The sequence below is a fragment of the Siphateles boraxobius genome, unplaced genomic scaffold, assembly GCF_051911475.1.
Source record: "Siphateles boraxobius isolate OS27281-9 unplaced genomic scaffold, OSU_SipBor_1 102, whole genome shotgun sequence".
NCBI classification, from domain to species: Eukaryota; Metazoa; Chordata; class Actinopteri; order Cypriniformes; family Leuciscidae; genus Siphateles; species Siphateles boraxobius.
The window spans coordinates 1,637,080-1,660,008 of NW_027508703.1; the positions used below are offsets into that span (position 1 = coordinate 1,637,080).

A 22,929-nucleotide genomic window follows, 5' to 3' on the forward strand; every position below is an offset into this window, starting at 1 on the left:
CGACCTCTAGCGGCGAGAAATTACATAGTGTGCCTTTAAGGCCCCGATATACTCATTCATTTAGGCGTTCAAATGAAGTTTGTAATATGTGAGCAGCGATATACTGTTAGCGAACATCTTGATGTTCCTCACTGATGAGAGCACCGTTTAGAAGAATATGTAAATATGTGCTGTGTGCTTTCCTCTCAATAACATAATAAACACAACTAAAATGACAGCTGTGAGAAAACGGCATGTTACGAATGTACCTGATCGTAGCGATGTGGACATGTTCACACAAGCTCAGCAATTCAGCACTCCAGTAAAGTCTCGCCATGTTTATTCATACAGCTCTTTATATAATAAACCAAACAGCTGTACAATATTAAACATGAAAAATAGTGTCAGTGTTGCTTTTAAATGAGAATTACACTTCAGTTTCTACTAAAGCAGCTCTCCAGTGTTTGTACTGGCGTCTGACCTCGATGGACTGAACAGAGGAAATAAACCGAGAAGATTTACACGTCAAAGAAGGCGGAGTCCAGAGCCACAGCCACCTATTACATCATCACCATCACAGACCAATGGAAATTCGAAGGTGTTTACCAGCCAGTGCACACTTTTCCAGAAAGTTCACTTTGGCAAACTGTTTTAAACTCCCGAGACGAACACAAAACAAACTTCGTTTTTGCCTGATTTTGTTCAGAATGATGTCACATCAGTTCATTTTTAAATTTTGCTCAAAGTATATCGGGGCCTTTAGGCTGCGTTTAAGTACACTTTTTTATGCTCCTCTAACTTCCCTGCGTTTACTAGGATACACGTCTTTGCTTTCATTACACAAGTTCACACTACTAACGCCCTAAGCTGTTGATCACCTGGAATCTGCTATGGGAGTTGCTGTTGTGACGTCATGTCTATAGAGCATTTTGGTCTATGTGTTGCATTGTGGTCTATGGATCTGCCAAATAAGTACATATGAGTAGACTCGCTCCCTCTGTCAAAATTGAGGGGTTGAGGGTCTGTCCAAATAAACTTCCCTCATCCACTTGACGAAGTTTAACGTACTTAAGTTTACAAGTGTACGTCTAAAAGTGGAGTTGAACGCAGCCTTACGACATGTCTACACCGCAGCAACAGATCGAAGCTGTCCAGTGCAAATCCATTCGTCCTTCGTACCAGAAGTACGTCAGAAATATCAGTTTACTGTCTGCGATTTGACGCGTCTCATCGCGCGTTTCCAGTGTAGACAGCATCACTGGTTATAATGGGTTGTATTTGCTTTTGTCTCATCAGCTGTGAGACAGAGCGACATGTATTCAGATATAATTGAAGTATCAGGAAGTCATTAATTAGCGATGATGGGTTTGTGTGTTTTCCAGGAGTGCACAAGAGCCTGTGGTCAGAATGAGTTTGAGAAGAGAAAGACCATCTTCAGGAACACATGTTGTTGTCAGAGGGTACGAACCACCGCATTTATATCAGCATTAAAGCTTATACTAGCAGTTTACTTTTATTTTCATTCTAAAACAGATATTTTCATTCTATCAGGAAGAATCATATTATACTTTTATAAATACTATAGTTTGTACGTTGATTGAGTCTGAAGCATGAATTGTTCTTTGCCTCTGTGTTTCAGGAACCGGCGTGTCTCAAGGTACTGAACTGCATCACATCACGCTGGTCTTCATAGGAACAGCTCACCGCATTAAGCTTATCCTAAATCACATAACAGTTGCAGCCTTTTAGCATTACGTTATGCTAGATTTATGCATGGTTATATTTATGTATTATAGCTGAGAGTATTTTTGGAAATGCATATATTCAAAATGATACTTTCAGCATAATGTATGTTCTTTGAATGAGCTCTGATATTTCCATTGTCTATTTTAAGATAGTGTTGTCTTTTCCAAATACAGCCCCATCAACACCTCAAATTTTGAGTCCCATTTAACTAAACTTCGAGCAGACTCCAACTACCTCCTTTCTGAGGAATATGAGGTAAAACATCCTCCTTATTTCTTAATATGATATTCACAAGGATTGATGTTTCAGATTGCACACAGTAACTCTTTGTTCTGCTTTCAGGACCTGAAGGATGTTGGGCGTAACCAACCTCAAGACTCGGCGTTATTGCCAGAAAACAGAGGCAAAAATCGCTACAACAATATACTGCCTTGTACGTCTATACAAGTACCTGTATCTCATATATCTAATATTATTCCAATATAGTTTTACTAAAACGGCTGTTTATTTTGATGTGTTCTTGGCACAGACGACTCCACACGAGTGAAGCTGTCCTATGTTGACGACGACTCCTGCTCAGATTATATTAACGCCAGCTATATTCCTGTAAGATCTTTGCTTATGCAAGTACATTAATGACAAAAGGCAGATGTCTTAGATGCGATAATTACATTTTTGAGCATGCATTCTGTGAGTTTAACATGGTTGTGTAATTAAGTAATACACATTTCAGTTTAAACATTTTGACAATTTCATCATTAAAAATACAGTAAATAGTGGTAGATAGCGTTTGTATTAAAGGAGAAAGTATCGGTCCAAGACTATCCAATGACACTTGACCAAACGTATCACATGGTTTCTTTTAAAGGGCAATAACTTCCGACGGGAGTATATCGCGACTCAGGGACCTTTACCCGGCACTAAAGACGACTTCTGGAAGATGGTGTGGGAGCAGAATGTGCACAACATAGTCATGGTGACTCAGTGTGTTGAGAAAGGAAGGGTATGTGCTATGATCACACATGATCGCTCTGCTCATGAGGGTCTTCTGGCATCATCTCAGTGAGTTTGAGTTCCTCTCTCTGGTTTAGGTGAAGTGTGACCATTACTGGCCGTTCGACCAGGAGCCGCTGTACTACGGAGATCTGATAGTCCAGATGCAGTCGGAGTCTGTGCTGCCGGAGTGGACCATCCGAGAGTTCAAGATCTGTAATGTGGGTATAACCGTCTCTGTGCCTCGAGATCAACTGTACTGGTAACGCAGGTGTGACGTGTGTGTGTGTGTGTGTGTGTGCAGGAGGAACACCTGAGCTACTCCAGGGTGGTGCGTCAGTTCCACTACACCGTGTGGCCGGATCACGGAGTGCCAGAGATCACGCAGTCACTCATTCAGTTCGTGAGGACCGTGAGAGACTACATCAACCGCTCGCCCTTCTCAGGAGCCACTGTAGTGCACTGCAGGTGGACACACACACACACACACATTACCTTGATCACAGTCTATGAATCCACCAGAAGTGTCTGTAGACTGCTGTATGTCCAAAGGCCTGTAAAAGTAAATGAAAACAGAATATAGAGTTCTGCTCGTGGAGATCTAGTGTACTTCAGCAAGCACATAGATTTTCCTCACATATGCTAATTTTCAATAGTCAAGAGTTGTTTATTTGTCAGTTGCACAGATTGAAATGCTTGTGACAAAGCACAGGTAGGGATATAGATCATAGCCCAAGCTCTATCCATCCATCCATCCATCCAGAATTAACAAAAACACATATTTCTAATCCAAGAGGAAGAAAGAGTAGTACAACGCTTACCCAGATAATAAAATAATTGAAATGAAACAACATTACATACAATTTTATTTAGTTGTCCCACATACATGTAGGACTCAAACCCATTATCTCTGGGTCAGATGCCTGTCGCTCATCTCGTTGAGCCATTGGGAAGACGTATGTTCACACAGATGCCGAACTTCCACAGTTCACGTGAGAATTAACACAGATTTTGAATAAAAATGCACCATATGTTATACTAAATAAGTTCAAATGATATCATTACAGTAGTGGATATCAAAAATCTGTTCAGTCATTTCTGTGCGGCTCGGTCCGAAGATCACCTGAGCCGATTTTGGACAAAATTGGGAAAAAAATTTAGGAGGAGTTGCAGAACAAGTGTTTTTCATTCGCTTTAATATGGCGGACAGTCACATTTTTGGAAAATTAGAAATTAGATATTGTCGGAATTGGCATAAATGAAGGAAAGTAATGAACCAAGAAAATTTTTTTGAACTATGTTATATGTTACAACACTAGGTGGCGCTGTGTTCAAACTTCTCAGGTACCTTCAGGGCATGGCAATAATGATATCTAACGAATTTTGTGCCGATATGTGAAAACGTTTAAAAAGATATTGCAATTTATGACAAAATTCAAAATGGTAGTAGCCCAATGGTTCGTTCGATTCTGGTAAAATCGGTATCCATGGATTCGGCATAGACATTCCATCATGATTTTCTGAAGAACTGTTCAAAAGTTATATGCAAAACTAGCCTTTTTTCAGGTCCTGCGGTGTGTGGACCCTCAGATCAGGGTTCCGATGAAGCTTACCAATTTTTGTTTCGTTTGATTAAAGTTTGGCAGAGGAATCAGTTGAACTAAATTTAAGAAACCTTTAGAAAAGTGAATTTTTGAACTGGTGGTGGTGCTATAGAGTTGGTCCTAGAGACTCCAAAATTAATCAAATCATTATTACTATCTCTACAAGTGTGCTAAATTCCATCATTTTCTCATGTTCCGTTGATAGGGCTGCCTTAGACTCCCATTCGGGAGGAATAATAAGAAAACTAACGGATACAATAGGGGCTACAGACCAGTAACAAACGCAACTAACAATATACAGTGCCCCTATTTTGCTATTTTAAAGGTTCTTAATTTTGTTTTGGAGTCCCTACAACAGGTTCACATGCATCCAAGCTCAAAAACACTTTAATTTTCTCATAATATCCACTGCAGCATCAGCTCTTTTCTCTCAGTGTCTGAAACGCTTCGATCAAGGATTCAGTCTCTCTAAACCCGCCTCTCTGAGAGCTGCTCTGCTCTGATTGGTCAGATGGCCGAGTCTGTTGTGATTGGTCTGAAACCAAATGCTCATTATCATATCTGAATCTTGATTCACAGTGATATGAACAGTAACGATGGCGTGGGTTTTACTGTATCAATCTCATCAAAGTGGATTTGCTTTGGCAGCAGAAAACAGAAAACAGCGTCTTCTCGACATGAACATCACTAACCAAACTCTTCCAGTCTCAGATAAACTAGTGTTTGAGGGCGGGGCAAAGATACGCTGTACAGCCAATCAAGACCAGAGGCTGGCATTATGCAAATGTGTTACAAACCCACGCAGGTTCAGCAGGAAGTAAGACTGAATTACTGACGACTCGTTTCAGTTCAGAATCACTGCACTGTGATCTTTTACATTCACAAACAGCTTTTATTACACACTACATGAAAGATCATATCTGAAACAGCAATGCTGTAAGAGTGAGTGTTGTGTTTGTGTGTGACAGTGCTGGAGTGGGCCGCACCGGGACCTTCATCGCCCTGGACCGAGTCCTTCAGCAGCTCGACACCAGGGACACAGTGGACATCTACAGCTCTGTGTTCGACCTGAGGCTTCATCGCACACACATGGTGCAGACAGAGGTGAGGCTCGTCCGTCACACACACACACGGCTGCTTCTGCACACACACACTACACGTACGGGCAACACTTCATTTCCAGGGTCCACTTCAGACATTCTAACTATGAGCAAACTGTCAAAGGCATGTCAACTAACTCTCATTATCGGTAGACTTGTATTAGAATATGTATATAAAGAGATGAAATCAAAGATATTTGTCATGTGTGTTGCTCTAGTGCCAGTACTCGTACCTCTATCAGTGTGTGCGTGACGTGCTGCGTGCCAGAAAACTGCGCAGTGAACAGGAAAACCTCCTGTATCCCATCTATGAGAATGTGCATCCGGATCAGCATAGAGGTTAGTGTGTGTGTGTGTGTGTGTGTGTGTGTGTGTGTGTGTGTGTGTGTGTGTGTGTGTGTGTGTGTGTGTGTGTGTGTGATGACCAGGTCTGTTCAGTCTCATCTGATAGTGTGTGTTTCTTCACACAGATGTGATCTACTCCAAACGTTGATCTGCAGGTGGATAAAAAAGAGGTCAAACACTTTAATGTCAAACACGCATGTAAAAATTGATCTGAATTTTATATGAAGGTAATATGCTATGTTTATACCTAGATGTAACAGAATTATATCATGTACATATGTTATTCAATATTAATTCAGAGTTTATGCTAAACTTGCGTAATATAATATGCATCACTAATTAAAAGCTTATTTTATATGAATAAACATATTATGAAACAACAGTATGAAGTGTTTTCCTGTACCACGCAGATATAAGCTTGAAACAGCATTGTCACAGGTACGTTTGAATGTCTTTGATTTGACATATCTCTATTCCCACATCAAGGATCAATACATTTACATTTATGCATTTTGCAAACACTTTTAATCAAATTGACTGTCAAAAGAGGAACAAAAGGAGTTTGTGAAAAGCCAGCAATATCTGTGAATCGTGTGCTGTCCTGTGAGGACGGATTAGGCCAGAAATGCCAGTAAGCCAGTCTCTTGAGGTTTGTCTGGATATTGAAGACAGCAGTGGTGAACATCCATCTCTCCAGGAAGTTGCCCAGTCAACCTGGTGGAAGAGAAGATGAATTTCGTCAGGATAAGTAACAGTAAAAGGCATGATATTCAAATGAAATGAGTAGACCTGTCACTCCCTCCTGACTCCACATCTATCCAGGAGTCTGAAGAAGCCAAATAAAGATCCTACATAGCCACCAGTGTCTCAACTTTAAAAGCTAGACAGGATGGAAGGAGACAGATCCTACAGCTGCACTCACCTTCACTAGAGTACTGATCACCTTCACTAGAGTACTGATCACCTTCACCACGGAGTACTGATCACCTTCACCAGAGTACTGATCACCTTCACCACTGAGTACTGATCACATTGTCCAGAGCATTGATCACATTCACCACTGAATACTAATCACATTCACCAGAGTACTGATCACATTGTCCAGAGTACTGATCACATTCACCACTGAGTACTGATCACATTCACCACTGAATACTGATCACCTTCACTAGAGTACTGATTACCTTCACGAGAGTACTGATTACCTTCACTAGAGTACTGATTACCTTCACTAGAGTACTGATTACCTTCAATAGAGTACTGATTACCTTCACTAGAGTACTGATCACCTTCACCACTGAATACTGATCACCTTCACCACTGAGTACTGATCACCTTCACCACTGAGTACTGATCACCCTCACCACTGAGTACTGATCACCTTCACCACTGATTACTGATCACCTTCACCACTGAGTACTGATCACCTTCACCACTGAGTACTGATCACATTCACCACTGAGTACTGATCACCTTCACCACTGAGTACTGATCACCTTCACCACTGAGTACTGATCATACTGAGTACTGATCACATTCACCACTGAGTACTGATCACCTTCACCAGAATACTGATCACCTTCACCAGAGTACTGATCACCTTCACCACTGAGTACTGATCACCTTCACCAGAGTACTGATCACCTTCACCAGAGTACTGATCACCTTCACCACTGAGTACTGATCACCTTCACCAGAGTACTGATCACCTTCACCACTGAGTACTGATCACCTTCACCACTGAATACTGATCACCTTCACCACTGAGTACTGATCACCTTCACCACTGAGTACTGATCACATTCACCACTGAGTACTGATCACCTTCACCAGAATACTGATCACCTTCACCAGAGTACTGATCACCTTCACCAGAGTACTGATCACCTTCACCAGAGTACTGATCACCTTCACCAGAGTTCTGATCACATTCACCACTGAGTACTGATCACCTTCACCAGAGTACATATCACATTCACCAGAGTACATATCACCTTCACCAGAGTACTGATCATATTAACCAAGTACTGATCACATTAACCAGAGTACTAATGACCTTCACCAGAGTACTGATCACATTCACCAGAGTACTGATCACATTAACCAGAGTACATATCACCTTCACCAGAGTAATGATCACCTTCACCAGACTACATATCACCTTCACCAGAGTACTGATCACATTAACCAGAGTACTGATCACATTGAGTACTGATCACATTAACCAGAGTACTGATCACCTTCACCCGAGTAGTGATCTCCTTGACCACTGAATACTGATCACCTTCACCAGAGTACTGATCACCTTCACCACTGAGTACTGATCACCTTCACCAGAGTACTGATCTCCTTCATCACTGAATACTGATCACCTTCACCACTGAGTACTGATCACCTTCACCACTGAGTACTGATCACCTTCACCAGAGTACTGATCACCTTCACCACTGAGTACTGATCACCTTCACCAGAGTACTGATCACCTTCACCACTGAGTACTGATCACCTTCACCACTGAGTACTGATCACCTTCACCAGAGTACTGATCACCTTCACCACTGAGTACTGATCACCTTCACCAGAGTACTGATCACCTTCACCACTGAGTACTGATCACATTCACCAGAGTACTGATCACATTAACCAGAGTACTGATTACATTAACCAAGTACTGATCACCTTCACCACTGAGTACTGATCACATTCACCAGAGTGCTGATCACATTAGCCAGAGTACTGATTACATTAACCAGAGTACTGATCACATTCACCACTGAGTACTGATTACATTCATCAGAGTACTGATCACCTTCACCACTGAGTACATATCACATTCACCAGAGTACTGATCACATTAACCAAGTACTGATCACATTAACCAGAGTACTAATGACCTTCACCAGAGTACTGATCACATTCACCAGAGTACTGATCACATTAACCAGAGTACATATCACCTTCATCAGAGTAATGATCACATTCACCAGAGTAATGATCACATTCACCAGAGTACTGATCACATAAACCAGAGTACTGATCACATTAACCAGAGTACTGATCACCTTCACCCGAGTAGTGATCACCTTCACCAGAGTACTGATCTCCTTCACCACTGAATACTGATCACCTTCACCAGAGTACTGATCACCTTCACCAGAGTACTGATCACCTTCACCACTGAGTACTGATCACCTTCACCAGAGTACTGATCACCTTCACCAGAGTACTGATCACCTTCACCACTGAGTACTGATCACCTTCACCAGAGTACTGATCACCTTCACCACTGAATACTGATCCCCTTCACCCGAGTACTGATCACATTCACCAGAGTACTGATCACATTAACCAGAGTACTGATTACATTAACCAAGTACTGATCACCTTCACCACTGAGTACTGATCACATTCACCAGAGTGCTGATCACATTAACCAGAGTACCGATTACATTAACCAGAGTACTGATCACATTCACCACTGAGTACTGATCACATTCATCAGAGTACTGATCACCTTCACCACTGAGTACATATCACCTTCACCAGAGTACTGATCACATTAACCAAGTACTGATCACATTAACCAAGTACTGATCACATTAACCAGAGTACTAATGACCTTCACCAGAGTACTGATCACATTCACCAGAGTACTGATCACATTAACCAGAGTACATATCACCTTCACCAGAGTAATGATCACATTCACCAGAGTACTGATCACATAAACCAGAGTACTGATCACATTAACCAGAGTACTGATCACCTTCACCCGAGTAGTGATCACCTTCACCAGAGTACTGATCTCCTTCACCACTGAATACTGATCACCTTCACCAGAGTACTGATCACCTTCACCAGAGTACTGATCACCTTCACCAGAGTACTGATCACCTTCACCACTGAGTACTGATCACCTTCACCACTGAGTACTGATCACCTTCACCACTGAGTACTGATCACCTTCACCACTGAGTACTGATCACCTTCACCACTGAATACTGATCACCTTCACCAGAGTACTGATCACCTTCACCAGAGTACTGATCACCTTCACCACTGAGTACTGATCACCTTCACCACTGAGTACTGATCACCTTCACCACTGAGTACTGATCACCTTCACCACTGAATACTGATCACCTTCACCAGAGTACTGATCACCTTCACCACTGAGTACTGATCACCTTCACCAGAGTACTGATCTCCTTCACCACTGAATACTGATCACCTTCACCAGAGTACTGATCACCATCACCACTGAGTACTGATCACCTTCACCAGAGTACTGATCACCTTCACCACTGAGTACTGATCACCTTCACCACTGAGCACTGATCACCTTCACCCGAGTACTGACTACATTCACCAGAGTGCTGATCACATTAACCAGAGTACTGATTACAATAACCAAGTACTGATCACCTTCAGCAGAGTACTGATCACCTTCAGCAGAGTACTGATCACCTTCACCAGAGTACCGATCACCTTCACCACTGAATACTGATCACCTTCACCACTGAGTACTGATCACCTTCACCACTGAGTACAGATCACCTTCACCACTGAATACTGATCACCTTCACCACTGAATACTGATCACCTTCACCACTGAATACTGATCACCTTCACCAGAGTACTGATCACCTTCACCACTGAGTACTGATCCCCTTCACCCGAGTACTGATCACATTCACCAGAGTACTGATTACATTAACCAAGTACTGATCACCTTCACCACTGAGTACTGATCACATTCACCAGAGTGCTGATCACATTAACCAGAGTACTGATTACATTAACCAGAGTACTGATCACATTCACCACTGAGTACTGATCACATTCATCAGAGTACTGATCACCTTCACCACTGAGTACATATCACCATCACCAGAGTACTGATCACATTAACCAAGTACTGATCACATTAACCAAGTACTGATCATATTAACCAGAGTACTAATGACCTTCACCAGAGTACTGATCACATTCACCAGAGTACTGATCACATTAACCAGAGTACATATCACCTTCACCAGAGTAATGATCACCTTCACCAGAGTACTGATCACATAACCCAGAGAACTGATCACATTAACCAGAGTACTGATCACCTTCACCCGAGTAGTGATCACCTTCACCAGAGTACTGATCTCCTTCACCACTGAATACTGATCACCTTCACCAGAGTACTGATCACCTTCACCAGAGTACTGATCACCTTCACCACTGAGTACTGATCACCTTCACCAGAGTACTGATCTCCTTCACCACTGAATACTGATCACCTTCACCAGAGTACTGATCACCTTCACCACTGAGTACTGATCATCTTCACCAGAGTACTGATCACCTTCACCACTGAGTACTGATTACCTTCACCACTGAGTACTGATCACCTTCACCACTGAGTACTGATCACCTTCACCACTGAGCACTGATCACCTTCACCCGAGTACTGACCACATTCACCAGAGTGCTGATCACAATAACCAGAGTACTGATTACAATAACCAAGTACTGATCACCTTCAGCAGAGTACTGATCACCTTCACCAGAGTACCGATCACCTTCACCACTGAATACTGATCACCTTCACCACTGAGTACTGATCACCTTCACCACTGAGTACAGATCACCTTCACCACGTAATACTGATCACCTTCACCACTGAATACTGATCACCTTCACCAGAGTACTGATCACCTTCACCACTGAGTACTGATCCCCTTCACCCGAGTACTGATCACATTCACCAGAGTACTGATCACATTAACCAGAGTACTGATTACATTAACCAAGTACTGATCACCTTCACCACTGAGTACTGATCACATTCACCAGAGTGCTGATCACATTAACCAGAGTACTGATTACATTCATCAGAGTACTGATCACCTTCACTACTGAGTACATATCACCTTCACCAGAGTACTGATCACATTAACCAAGTACTGATCACATTAACCAAGTACTGATCACATTAACCAGAGTACTAATGACCTTCACCAGAGTACTGATCACATTCACCAGAGTACTGATCACATTAACCAGAGTACATATCACCTTCACCAGAGTAATGATCATCTTCACCAGAGTACTGATCACATAAACCAGAGTACTTATCACATTAACCAGAGTACTGATCACCTTCACCCGAGTAGTGATCACCTTCACCAGAGTACTGATCTCCTTCACCACTGAATACTGATCACCTTCACCAGAGTACTGATCACCTTCACCACTGAATACCGATCACCTTCACCAAAGTACTGATCACCTTCACCACTGAGTACTGATCACCTTCACCACTGAGTACTGATCACCTTCACCACTGAATACCGATCACCTTCACCAGAGTACTGATCACCTTCACCACTGAGTACTGATCACCTTCACCACTGAGTATTGATCACCTTCACCACTGAGCACTGATCACTTTCACCCGAATACTGACCACATTCACCAGAGTGCTGATCACATTAACCAGAGTACTGATTACAATAAACAAGTACTGATCACCTTCAGCAGAGTACTGATCACCTTCAGCAGAGTACTGATCACCTTCACCAGAGTACCGATCACCTTCACCACTGAATACTGATCACCTTCACCAGAGTACTGATCACCTTCACCACTGAATACTGATCACCTTCACCAGAGTACTGATCACCTTCACCACTGAGTACTGATCACCTTAACCAGAGTACTGTTCACCTTCACCACTGAATACTGATCACCTTCACCAGAGTACTGATCACCTTCACCACTGAATACTGATCACCTTCACCAGAGTACTGATCACCTTCACCACTGAATACCGATCACCTTCACCAAAGTACTGATCACCTTCACCACTGAGTACTGATCACCTTCACCACTGAGTACTGATCACCTTCACCAGAGTACTGATCACCTTCACCACTGAATACTGATCACCTTCACCAGAGTACTGATCACCTTCACCACTGAATACTGATCACCTTCACCAGAGTACTGATCACCTTCACCACTGAATACTGATCACCTTCACCAGAGTACTGATCACCTTCACCACTGAATACTGATCACCTTCACCAGAGTACTGATCACCTTCACCACTGAATACTGATCACCTTCACCAGAGTACTGATCACCTTCACCAGAGTACTGATCACCTTCACCACTGAGTACTGATCACCTTCACCAGAGTACAGATCACCTTCACCACTGAATACTGATCACCTTCACCAGAGTACTGATCACCTTCACCACTGAACACTGATCACCTTCACCAGAGTACTGATCTCCTTCACCACTGAATACTGATCACCTTCACCAGAGTACTGATCACCTTCACCAGAGTACTGATCACCTTCACCACTGAGTACTGATCACCTTCACCAGAGTACTGATCTCCTTCACCACTGAATACTGATCACCTTCACCAGAGTACTGATCACCTTCACCACTGAGTACTGATCACCTTCACCAGAGTACTGATCACCTTCACCACTGAGTACTGATCACCTTCACCAGAGTACTGATCACCTTCACCACTGAGTACTGATCACCTTCACCACTGAGTACTGATCACCTTCACCACTGAGTACTGATCACCTTCACCACTGAGTACTGATCACCTTCACCACTGAATACTGATCAACTTCACCAGAGTACTGATCACCTTCACCACTGAGTACTGATCACCTTCACCAGAGTACTGATCTCCTTCACCACTGAATACTGATCACCTTCACCAGAGTACTGATCACCATCACCACTGAGTACTGATCACCTTCACCAGAGTACTGATCACCTTCACCACTGAGTACTGATCACCTTCACCACTGAGCACTGATCACCTTCACCCGAGTACTGACTACATTCACCAGAGTGCTGATCACATTAACCAGAGTACTGATTACAATAACCAAGTACTGATCACCTTCAGCAGAGTACTGATCACCTTCAGCAGAGTACTGATCACCTTCACCAGAGTACCGATCACCTTCACCACTGAATACTGATCACCTTCACCACTGAGTACTGATCACCTTCACCACTGAGTACAGATCACCTTCACCACTGAATACTGATCACCTTCACCACTGAATACTGATCACCTTCACCACTGAATACTGATCACCTTCACCAGAGTACTGATCACCTTCACCACTGAGTACAGATCCCCTTCACCCGAGTACTGATCACATTCACCAGAGTACTGATTACATTAACCAAGTACTGATCACCTTCACCACTGAGTACTGATCACATTCACCAGAGTGCTGATCACATTAACCAGAGTACTGATTACATTAACCACTGAGTACTGATCACATTCATCAGAGTACTGATCACCTTCACCACTGAGTACATATCACCATCACCAGAGTACTGATCAAATTAACCAAGTACTGATCACATTAACCAAGTACTGATCACATTAACCAGAGTACTAATGACCTTCACCAGAGTACTGATCACATTCACCAGAGTACTGATCACATTAACCAGAGTACATATCACCTTCACCAGAGTAATGATCACCTTCACCAGAGTACTGATCACATAACCCAGAGTACTGATCACATTAACCAGAGTACTGATCACCTTCACCCGAGTAGTGATCACCTTCACCAGAGTACTGATCTCCTTCACCACTGAATACTGATCACCTTCACCAGAGTACTGATCACCTTCACCAGAGTACTGATCACCTTCACCACTGAGTACTGATCACCTTCACCAGAGTACTGATCTCCTTCACCACTGAATACTGATCACCTTCACCAGAGTACTGATCACCTTCACCACTGAGTACTGATCACCTTCACCAGAGTACTGATCACCTTCACCAGAGTACTGATCACCTTCACCACTGAGTACTGATCACCTTCACCACTGAGTACTGATCACCTTCACCACTGAGTACTGATCACCTTCACCACTGAGTACTGATCACCTTCACCACTGAGCACTGATCACCTTCACCCGAGTACTGACCACATTCACCAGAGTGCTGATCACATTAACCAGAGTACTGATTACAATAACCAAGTACTGATCACCTTCAGCAGAGTACTGATCACCTTCACCAGAGTACCGATCACCTTCACCACTGAATACTGATCACCTTCACCACTGAGTACTGATCACCTTCACCACTGAGTACAGATCACCTTCACCACGTAATACTGATCACCTTCACCACTGAATACTGATCACCTTCACCAGAGTACTGATCACCTTCACCACTGAGTACTGATCCCCTTCACCTGAGTACTGATCACATTCACCAGAGTACTGATCACATTAACCAGAGTACTGATTACATTAACCAAGTACTGATCACCTTCACCACTGAGTACTGATCACATTCACCAGAGTGCTGATCACATTAACCAGAGTACTGATTACATTAACCAGAGTACTGATCACATTCACCACTGAGTACTGATCACATTCATCAGAGTACTGATCACCTTCACTACTGAGTACATATCACCTTCACCAGAGTACTGATCACATTAACCAAGTACTGATCACATTAACCAGAGTACTAATGACCTTCACCAGAGTACTGATCACATTCACCAGAGTACTGATCACATTAACCAGAGTACTAATGACCTTCACCAGAGTACTGATCACATTCACCAGAGTACTGATCACATTAACCAGAGTACATATCACCTTCACCAGAGTAATGATCACCTTCACCAGAGTACTGATCACATAAACCAGAGTACTGATCACATTAACCAGAGTACTGATCACCTTCACCCGAGTAGTGATCACCTTCACCAGAGTACTGATCTCCTTCACCACTGAATACTGATCACCTTCACCAGAGTACTGATCACCTTCACCACTGAATACCGATCACCTTCACCAAAGTACTGATCACCTTCACCACTGAGTACTGATCACCTTCACCACTGAGTACTGATCACCTTCACCAGAGTACTGATCTCCTTCACCACTGAATACTGATCACCTTCACCAGAGTACTGATCACCTTCACCACTGAGTACTGATCACCTTCACCAGAGTACTGATCACCTTCACCACTGAGTACTGATCACCTTCACCACTGAGTACTGATCACCTTCACCACTGAGCACTGATCACTTTCACCCGAGTACTGACCACATTCACCAGAGTGCTGATCACATTAACCAGAGTACTGATTACAATAAACAAGTACTGATCACCTTCAGCAGAGTACTGATCACCTTCAGCAGAGTACTGATCACCTTCACCAGAGTACCGATCACCTTCACCACTGAATACTGATCACCTTCACCAGAGTACTGATCACCTTCACCACTGAATACTGATCACCTTCACCAGAGTACTGATCACCTTCACCACTGAGTACTGATCACCTTCACCAGAGTACTGTTCACCTTCACCACTGAATACTGATCACCTTCACCAGAGTACTGATCACCTTCACCACTGAATACTGATCACCTTCACCAGAGTACTGATCACCTTCCCCACTGAATACCGATTACCTTCACCAAAGTACTGATCACCTTCACCACTGAGTACTGATCACCTTCACCACTGAGTACTGATCACCTTCACCAGAGTACTGATCACCTTCACCACTGAATACTGATCACCTTCACCAGAGTACTGATCACCTTCACCACTGAATACTGATCACCTTCACCAGAGTACTGATCACCTTCACAACTGAATACTGATCACCTTCACCAGAGTACTGATCACCTTCCCCACTGAATACTGATCACCTTCACCAGAGTACTGATCACCTTCACCAGGGTACTGATCACCTTCACCACTGAGTACTGATCACCTTCACCAGAGTACAGATCACCTTCACCACTGAATACTGATCACCTTCACCAGAGTACTGATCACCTTCACCACTGAATACTGATCACCTTCACCAGAGTACTGATCTCCTTCACCACTGAATACTGATCACCTTCACCAGAGTACTGATCACCTTCACCACTGAGTACTGATCACCTTCACCAGAGTACTGATCTCCTTCACCACTGAATACTGATCACCTTCACCAGAGTACTGATCACCTTCACCACTGAGTACTGATCACCTTCACCAGAGTACTGATCACCTTCACCACTGAGTACTGATCACCTTCACCAGAGTACTGATCACCTTCACCACTGAGTACTGATCACCTTCACCACTGAGCACTGATCACCTTCACCCGAGTACTGACCACATTCACCAGAGTGCTGATCACATTAACCAGAGTACTGATTACATTAACCAAGTACTGATCACCTTCAGCAGAGAACTGATCACCTTCAACAGAGTACTGATCACCTTCACCAGAGTACCGATTTACCTTCACCACTGAATACTGATCACCTTCACAAGAGTACTGATCACCTTCACCACTGAGTACTGATCACCTTCACCAGAGTACTGTTCACCTTCACCACTGAATACTGATCACCTTCACCACTGAGTACTGATCACCTTCACCACTGAGTACTGATCACCTTCACCAGAGTACTGATCTCCTTCACCAGAGTACTGATCACCTTCACCACTGAATACCGATCACCTTCACCAGAGTACTGATCACCTTCACCACTGAGTACTGATCACCTTCACCACTGAGTATTGATCACCTTCACCACTGAGCACTGATCACTTTCACCCGAATACTGACCACATTCACCAGAGTGCTGATCACATTAACCAGAGTACTGATTACAATAAACAAGTACTGATCACCTTCAGCAGAGTACTGATCACCTTCAGCAGAGTACTGATCACCTTCACCAGAGTACCGATCACCTTCACCACTGAATACTGATCACCTTCACCAGAGTACTGATCACCTTCACCACTGAATACTGATCACCTTCACCAGAGTACTGATCACCTTCACCACTGAGTACTGATCACCTTAACCAGAGTACTGTTCACCTTCACCACTGAATACTGATCACCTTCACCAGAGTACTGATCACCTTCACCACTGAATACTGATCACCTTCACCAGAGTACTGATCACCTTCACCACTGAATACCGATCACCTTCACCAAAGTACTGATCACCTTCACCACTGAGTACTGATCACCTTCACCACTGAGTACTGATCACCTTCACCAGAGTACTGATCACCTTCACCACTGAATACTGATCACCTTCACCAGAGTACTGATCACCTTCACCACTGAATACTGATCACCTTCACCAGAGTACTGATCACCTTCACCACTGAATACTGATCACCTTCACCAGAGTACTGATCACCTTCACCACTGAATACTGATCACCTTCACCAGAGTACTGATCACCTTCACCACTGAATACTGATCACCTTCACCAGAGTACTGATCACCTTCACCAGAGTACTGATCACCTTCACCACTGAGTACTGATCACCTTCACCAGAGTACAGATCACCTTCACCACTGAATACTGATCACCTTCACCAGAGTACTGATCACCTTCACCACTGAACACTGATCACCTTCACCAGAGTACTGATCTCCTTCACCACTGAATACTGATCACCTTCACCAGAGTACTGATCACCTTCACCAGAGTACTGATCACCTTCACCACTGAGTACTGATCACCTTCACCAGAGTACTGATCTCCTTCACCACTGAATACTGATCACCTTCACCAGAGTACTGATCACCTTCACCACTGAGTACTGATCACCTTCACCAGAGTACTGATCACCTTCACCACTGAGTACTGATCACCTTCACCAGAGTACTGATCACCTTCACCACTGAGTACTGATCACCTTCACCACTGAGTACTGATCACCTTCACCACTGAGTACTGATCACCTTCACCACTGAGTACTGATCACCTTCACCACTGAATACTGATCAACTTCACCAGAGTACTGATCACCTTCACCACTGAGTACTGATCACCTTCACCAGAGTACTGATCTCCTTCACCACTGAATACTGATCACCTTCACCAGAGTACTGATCACCATCACCACTGAGTACTGATCACCTTCACCAGAGTACTGATCACCTTCACCACTGAGTACTGATCACCTTCACCACTGAGCACTGATCACCTTCACCCGAGTACTGACTACATTCACCAGAGTGCTGATCACATTAACCAGAGTACTGATTACAATAACCAAGTACTGATCACCTTCAGCAGAGTACTGATCACCTTCAGCAGAGTACTGATCACCTTCACCAGAGTACCGATCACCTTCACCACTGAATACTGATCACCTTCACCACTGAGTACTGATCACCTTCACCACTGAGTACAGATCACCTTCACCACTGAATACTGATCACCTTCACCACTGAATACTGATCACCTTCACCACTGAATACTGATCACCTTCACCAGAGTACTGATCACCTTCACCACTGAGTACAGATCCCCTTCACCCGAGTACTGATCACATTCACCAGAGTACTGATTACATTAACCAAGTACTGATCACCTTCACCACTGAGTACTGATCACATTCACCAGAGTGCTGATCACATTAACCAGAGTACTGATTACATTAACCACTGAGTACTGATCACATTCATCAGAGTACTGATCACCTTCACCACTGAGTACATATCACCATCACCAGAGTACTGATCAAATTAACCAAGTACTGATCACATTAACCAGAGTACTAATGACCTTCACCAGAGTACTGATCACATTCACCAGAGTACTGATCACATTAACCAGAGTACATATCACCTTCACCAGAGTAATGATCACCTTCACCAGAGTACTGATCACATAACCCAGAGTACTGATCACATTAACCAGAGTACTGATCACCTTCACCCGAGTAGTGATCACCTTCACCAGAGTACTGATCTCCTTCACCACTGAATACTGATCACCTTCACCAGAGTACTGATCACCTTCACCAGAGTACTGATCACCTTCACCACTGAGTACTGATCACCTTCACCAGAGTACTGATCTCCTTCACCACTGAATACTGATCACCTTCACCAGAGTACTGATCACCTTCACCACTGAGTACTGATCACCTTCACCAGAGTACTGATCACCTTCACCAGAGTACTGATCACCTTCACCACTGAGTACTGATCACCTTCACCACTGAGTACTGATCACCTTCACCACTGAGTACTGATCACCTTCACCACTGAGTACTGATCACCTTCACCACTGAGCACTGATCACCTTCACCCGAGTACTGACCACATTCACCAGAGTGCTGATCACATTAACCAGAGTACTGATTACAATAACCAAGTACTGATCACCTTCAGCAGAGTACTGATCACCTTCACCAGAGTACCGATCACCTTCACCACTGAATACTGATCACCTTCACCACTGAGTACTGATCACCTTCACCACTGAGTACAGATCACCTTCACCACGTAATACTGATCACCTTCACCACTGAATACTGATCACCTTCACCAGAGTACTGATCACCTTCACCACTGAGTACTGATCCCCTTCACCCGAGTACTGATCACATTCACCAGAGTACTGATCACATTAACCAGAGTACTGATTACATTAACCAAGTACTGATCACCTTCACCACTGAGTACTGATCACATTCACCAGAGTGCTGATCACATTAACCAGAGTACTGATTACATTAACCAGAGTACTGATCACATTCACCACTGAGTACTGATCACATTCATCAGAGTACTGATCACCTTCACTACTGAGTACATATCACCTTCACCAGAGTACTGATCACATTAACCAAGTACTGATCACATTAACCAGAGTACTAATGACCTTCACCAGAGTACTGATCACATTCACCAGAGTACTGATCACATTAACCAGAGTACTAATGACCTTCACCAGAGTACTGATCACATTCACCAGAGTACTGATCACATTAACCAGAGTACATATCACCTTCACCAGAGTAATGATCACCTTCACCAGAGTACTGATCACATAAACCAGAGTACTGATCACATTAACCAGAGTACTGATCACCTTCACCCGAGTAGTGATCACCTTCACCAGAGTACTGATCTCCTTCACCACTGAATACTGATCACCTTCACCAGAGTACTGATCACCTTCACCACTGAATACCGATCACCTTCACCAAAGTACTGATCACCTTCACCACTGAGTACTGATCACCTTCACCACTGAGTACTGATCACCTTCACCAGAGTACTGATCTCCTTCACCACTGAATACTGATCACCTTCACCAGAGTACTGATCACCTTCACCACTGAGTACTGATCACCTTCACCAGAGTACTGATCACCTTCACCACTGAGTACTGATCACCTTCACCACTGAGTACTGATCACCTTCACCACTGAGCACTGATCACTTTCACCCGAGTACTGACCACATTCACCAGAGTGCTGATCACATTAACCAGAGTACTGATTACAATAAACAAGTACTGATCACCTTCAGCAGAGTACTGATCACCTTCAGCAGAGTACTGATCACCTTCACCAGAGTACCGATCACCTTCACCACTGAATACTGATCACCTTCACCAGAGTACTGATCACCTTCACCACTGAATACTGATCACCTTCACCAGAGTACTGATCACCTTCACCACTGAGTACTGATCACCTTCACCAGAGTACTGTTCACCTTCACCACTGAATACTGATCACCTTCACCAGAGTACTGATCACCTTCACCACTGAATACTGATCACCTTCACCAGAGTACTGATCACCTTCCCCACTGAATACCGATTACCTTCACCAAAGTACTGATCACCTTCACCACTGAGTACTGATCACCTTCACCACTGAGTACTGATCACCTTCACCAGAGTACTGATCACCTTCACCACTGAATACTGATCACCTTCACCAGAGTACTGATCACCTTCACCACTGAATACTGATCACCTTCACCAGAGTACTGATCACCTTCACAACTGAATACTGATCACCTTCACCAGAGTACTGATCACCTTCCCCACTGAATACTGATCACCTTCACCAGAGTACTGATCACCTTCACCAGGGTACTGATCACCTTCACCACTGAGTACTGATCACCTTCACCAGAGTACAGATCACCTTCACCACTGAATACTGATCACCTTCACCAGAGTACTGATCACCTTCACCACTGAATACTGATCACCTTCACCAGAGTACTGATCTCCTTCACCACTGAATACTGATCACCTTCACCAGAGTACTGATCACCTTCACCACTGAGTACTGATCACCTTCACCAGAGTACTGATCTCCTTCACCACTGAATACTGATCACCTTCACCAGAGTACTGATCACCTTCACCACTGAGTACTGATCACCTTCACCAGAGTACTGATCACCTTCACCACTGAGTACTGATCACCTTCACCAGAGTACTGATCACCTTCACCACTGAGTACTGATCACCTTCACCACTGAGCACTGATCACCTTCACCCGAGTACTGACCACATTCACCAGAGTGCTGATCACATTAACCAGAGTACTGATTACATTAACCAAGTACTGATCACCTTCAGCAGAGAACTGATCACCTTCAACAGAGTACTGATCACCTTCACCAGAGTACCGATTTACCTTCACCACTGAATACTGATCACCTTCACAAGAGTACTGATCACCTTCACCACTGAGTACTGATCACCTTCACCAGAGTACTGTTCACCTTCACCACTGAATACTGATCACCTTCACCAGAGTACTGATCACCTTCACCACTGAATACTGATCACCTTCACCAAAGTACTGATCACCTTCACCACTGAGTACTGATCACCTTCACCACTGAGTACTGATCACCTTCACCAGAGTACTGATCACCTTCACCACTGAATACTGATCACCTTCACCAGAGTACTGATCACCTTCACCACTGAATACTGATCACCTTCACCAGAGTACTGATCACCTTCACAACTGAATACTGATCACCTTCACCAGAGTACTGATCACCTTCCCCACTGAATACTGATCACCTTCACCAGAGTACTGATCACCTTCACCAGGGTACTGATCACCTTCACCACTGAGTACTGATCACCTTCACCAGAGTACAGATCACCTTCACCACTGAATACTGATCACCTTCACCAGAGTACTGATCACCTTCACCACTGAATACTGATCACCTTCACCAGAGTACTGATCTCCTTCACCACTGAATACTGATCACCTTCACCAGAGTACTGATCACCTTCACCACTGAGTACTGATCAC

General features: G+C 43.7%; 1 protein-coding gene across 1 annotated transcript in view; it reads left to right on the forward strand.

Moving 5' to 3' along the window:
* The window catches only part of ptprbl (protein tyrosine phosphatase receptor type B, like), an 88,660-nt gene extending 82,511 nt beyond the window's left edge, over positions 1-6,149 (forward strand). Inside the window, exons 22-32 of the mRNA XM_077245538.1 lie at positions 1,362-1,439; positions 1,619-1,636; positions 1,899-1,980; positions 2,068-2,158; positions 2,255-2,331; positions 2,594-2,728; positions 2,817-2,939; positions 3,023-3,186; positions 5,291-5,426; positions 5,641-5,761; positions 5,893-6,149. Of these exons, the coding sequence (XP_077101653.1) occupies positions 1,362-1,439; positions 1,619-1,636; positions 1,899-1,980; positions 2,068-2,158; positions 2,255-2,331; positions 2,594-2,728; positions 2,817-2,939; positions 3,023-3,186; positions 5,291-5,426; positions 5,641-5,761; positions 5,893-5,915 (1,048 nt within the window). The 3' untranslated portion in view covers positions 5,916-6,149. The remainder of the gene's footprint in view (positions 1-1,361; positions 1,440-1,618; positions 1,637-1,898; positions 1,981-2,067; positions 2,159-2,254; positions 2,332-2,593; positions 2,729-2,816; positions 2,940-3,022; positions 3,187-5,290; positions 5,427-5,640; positions 5,762-5,892) is intronic.
* Positions 6,150-22,929: the final 16,780 nt, after the last annotated feature.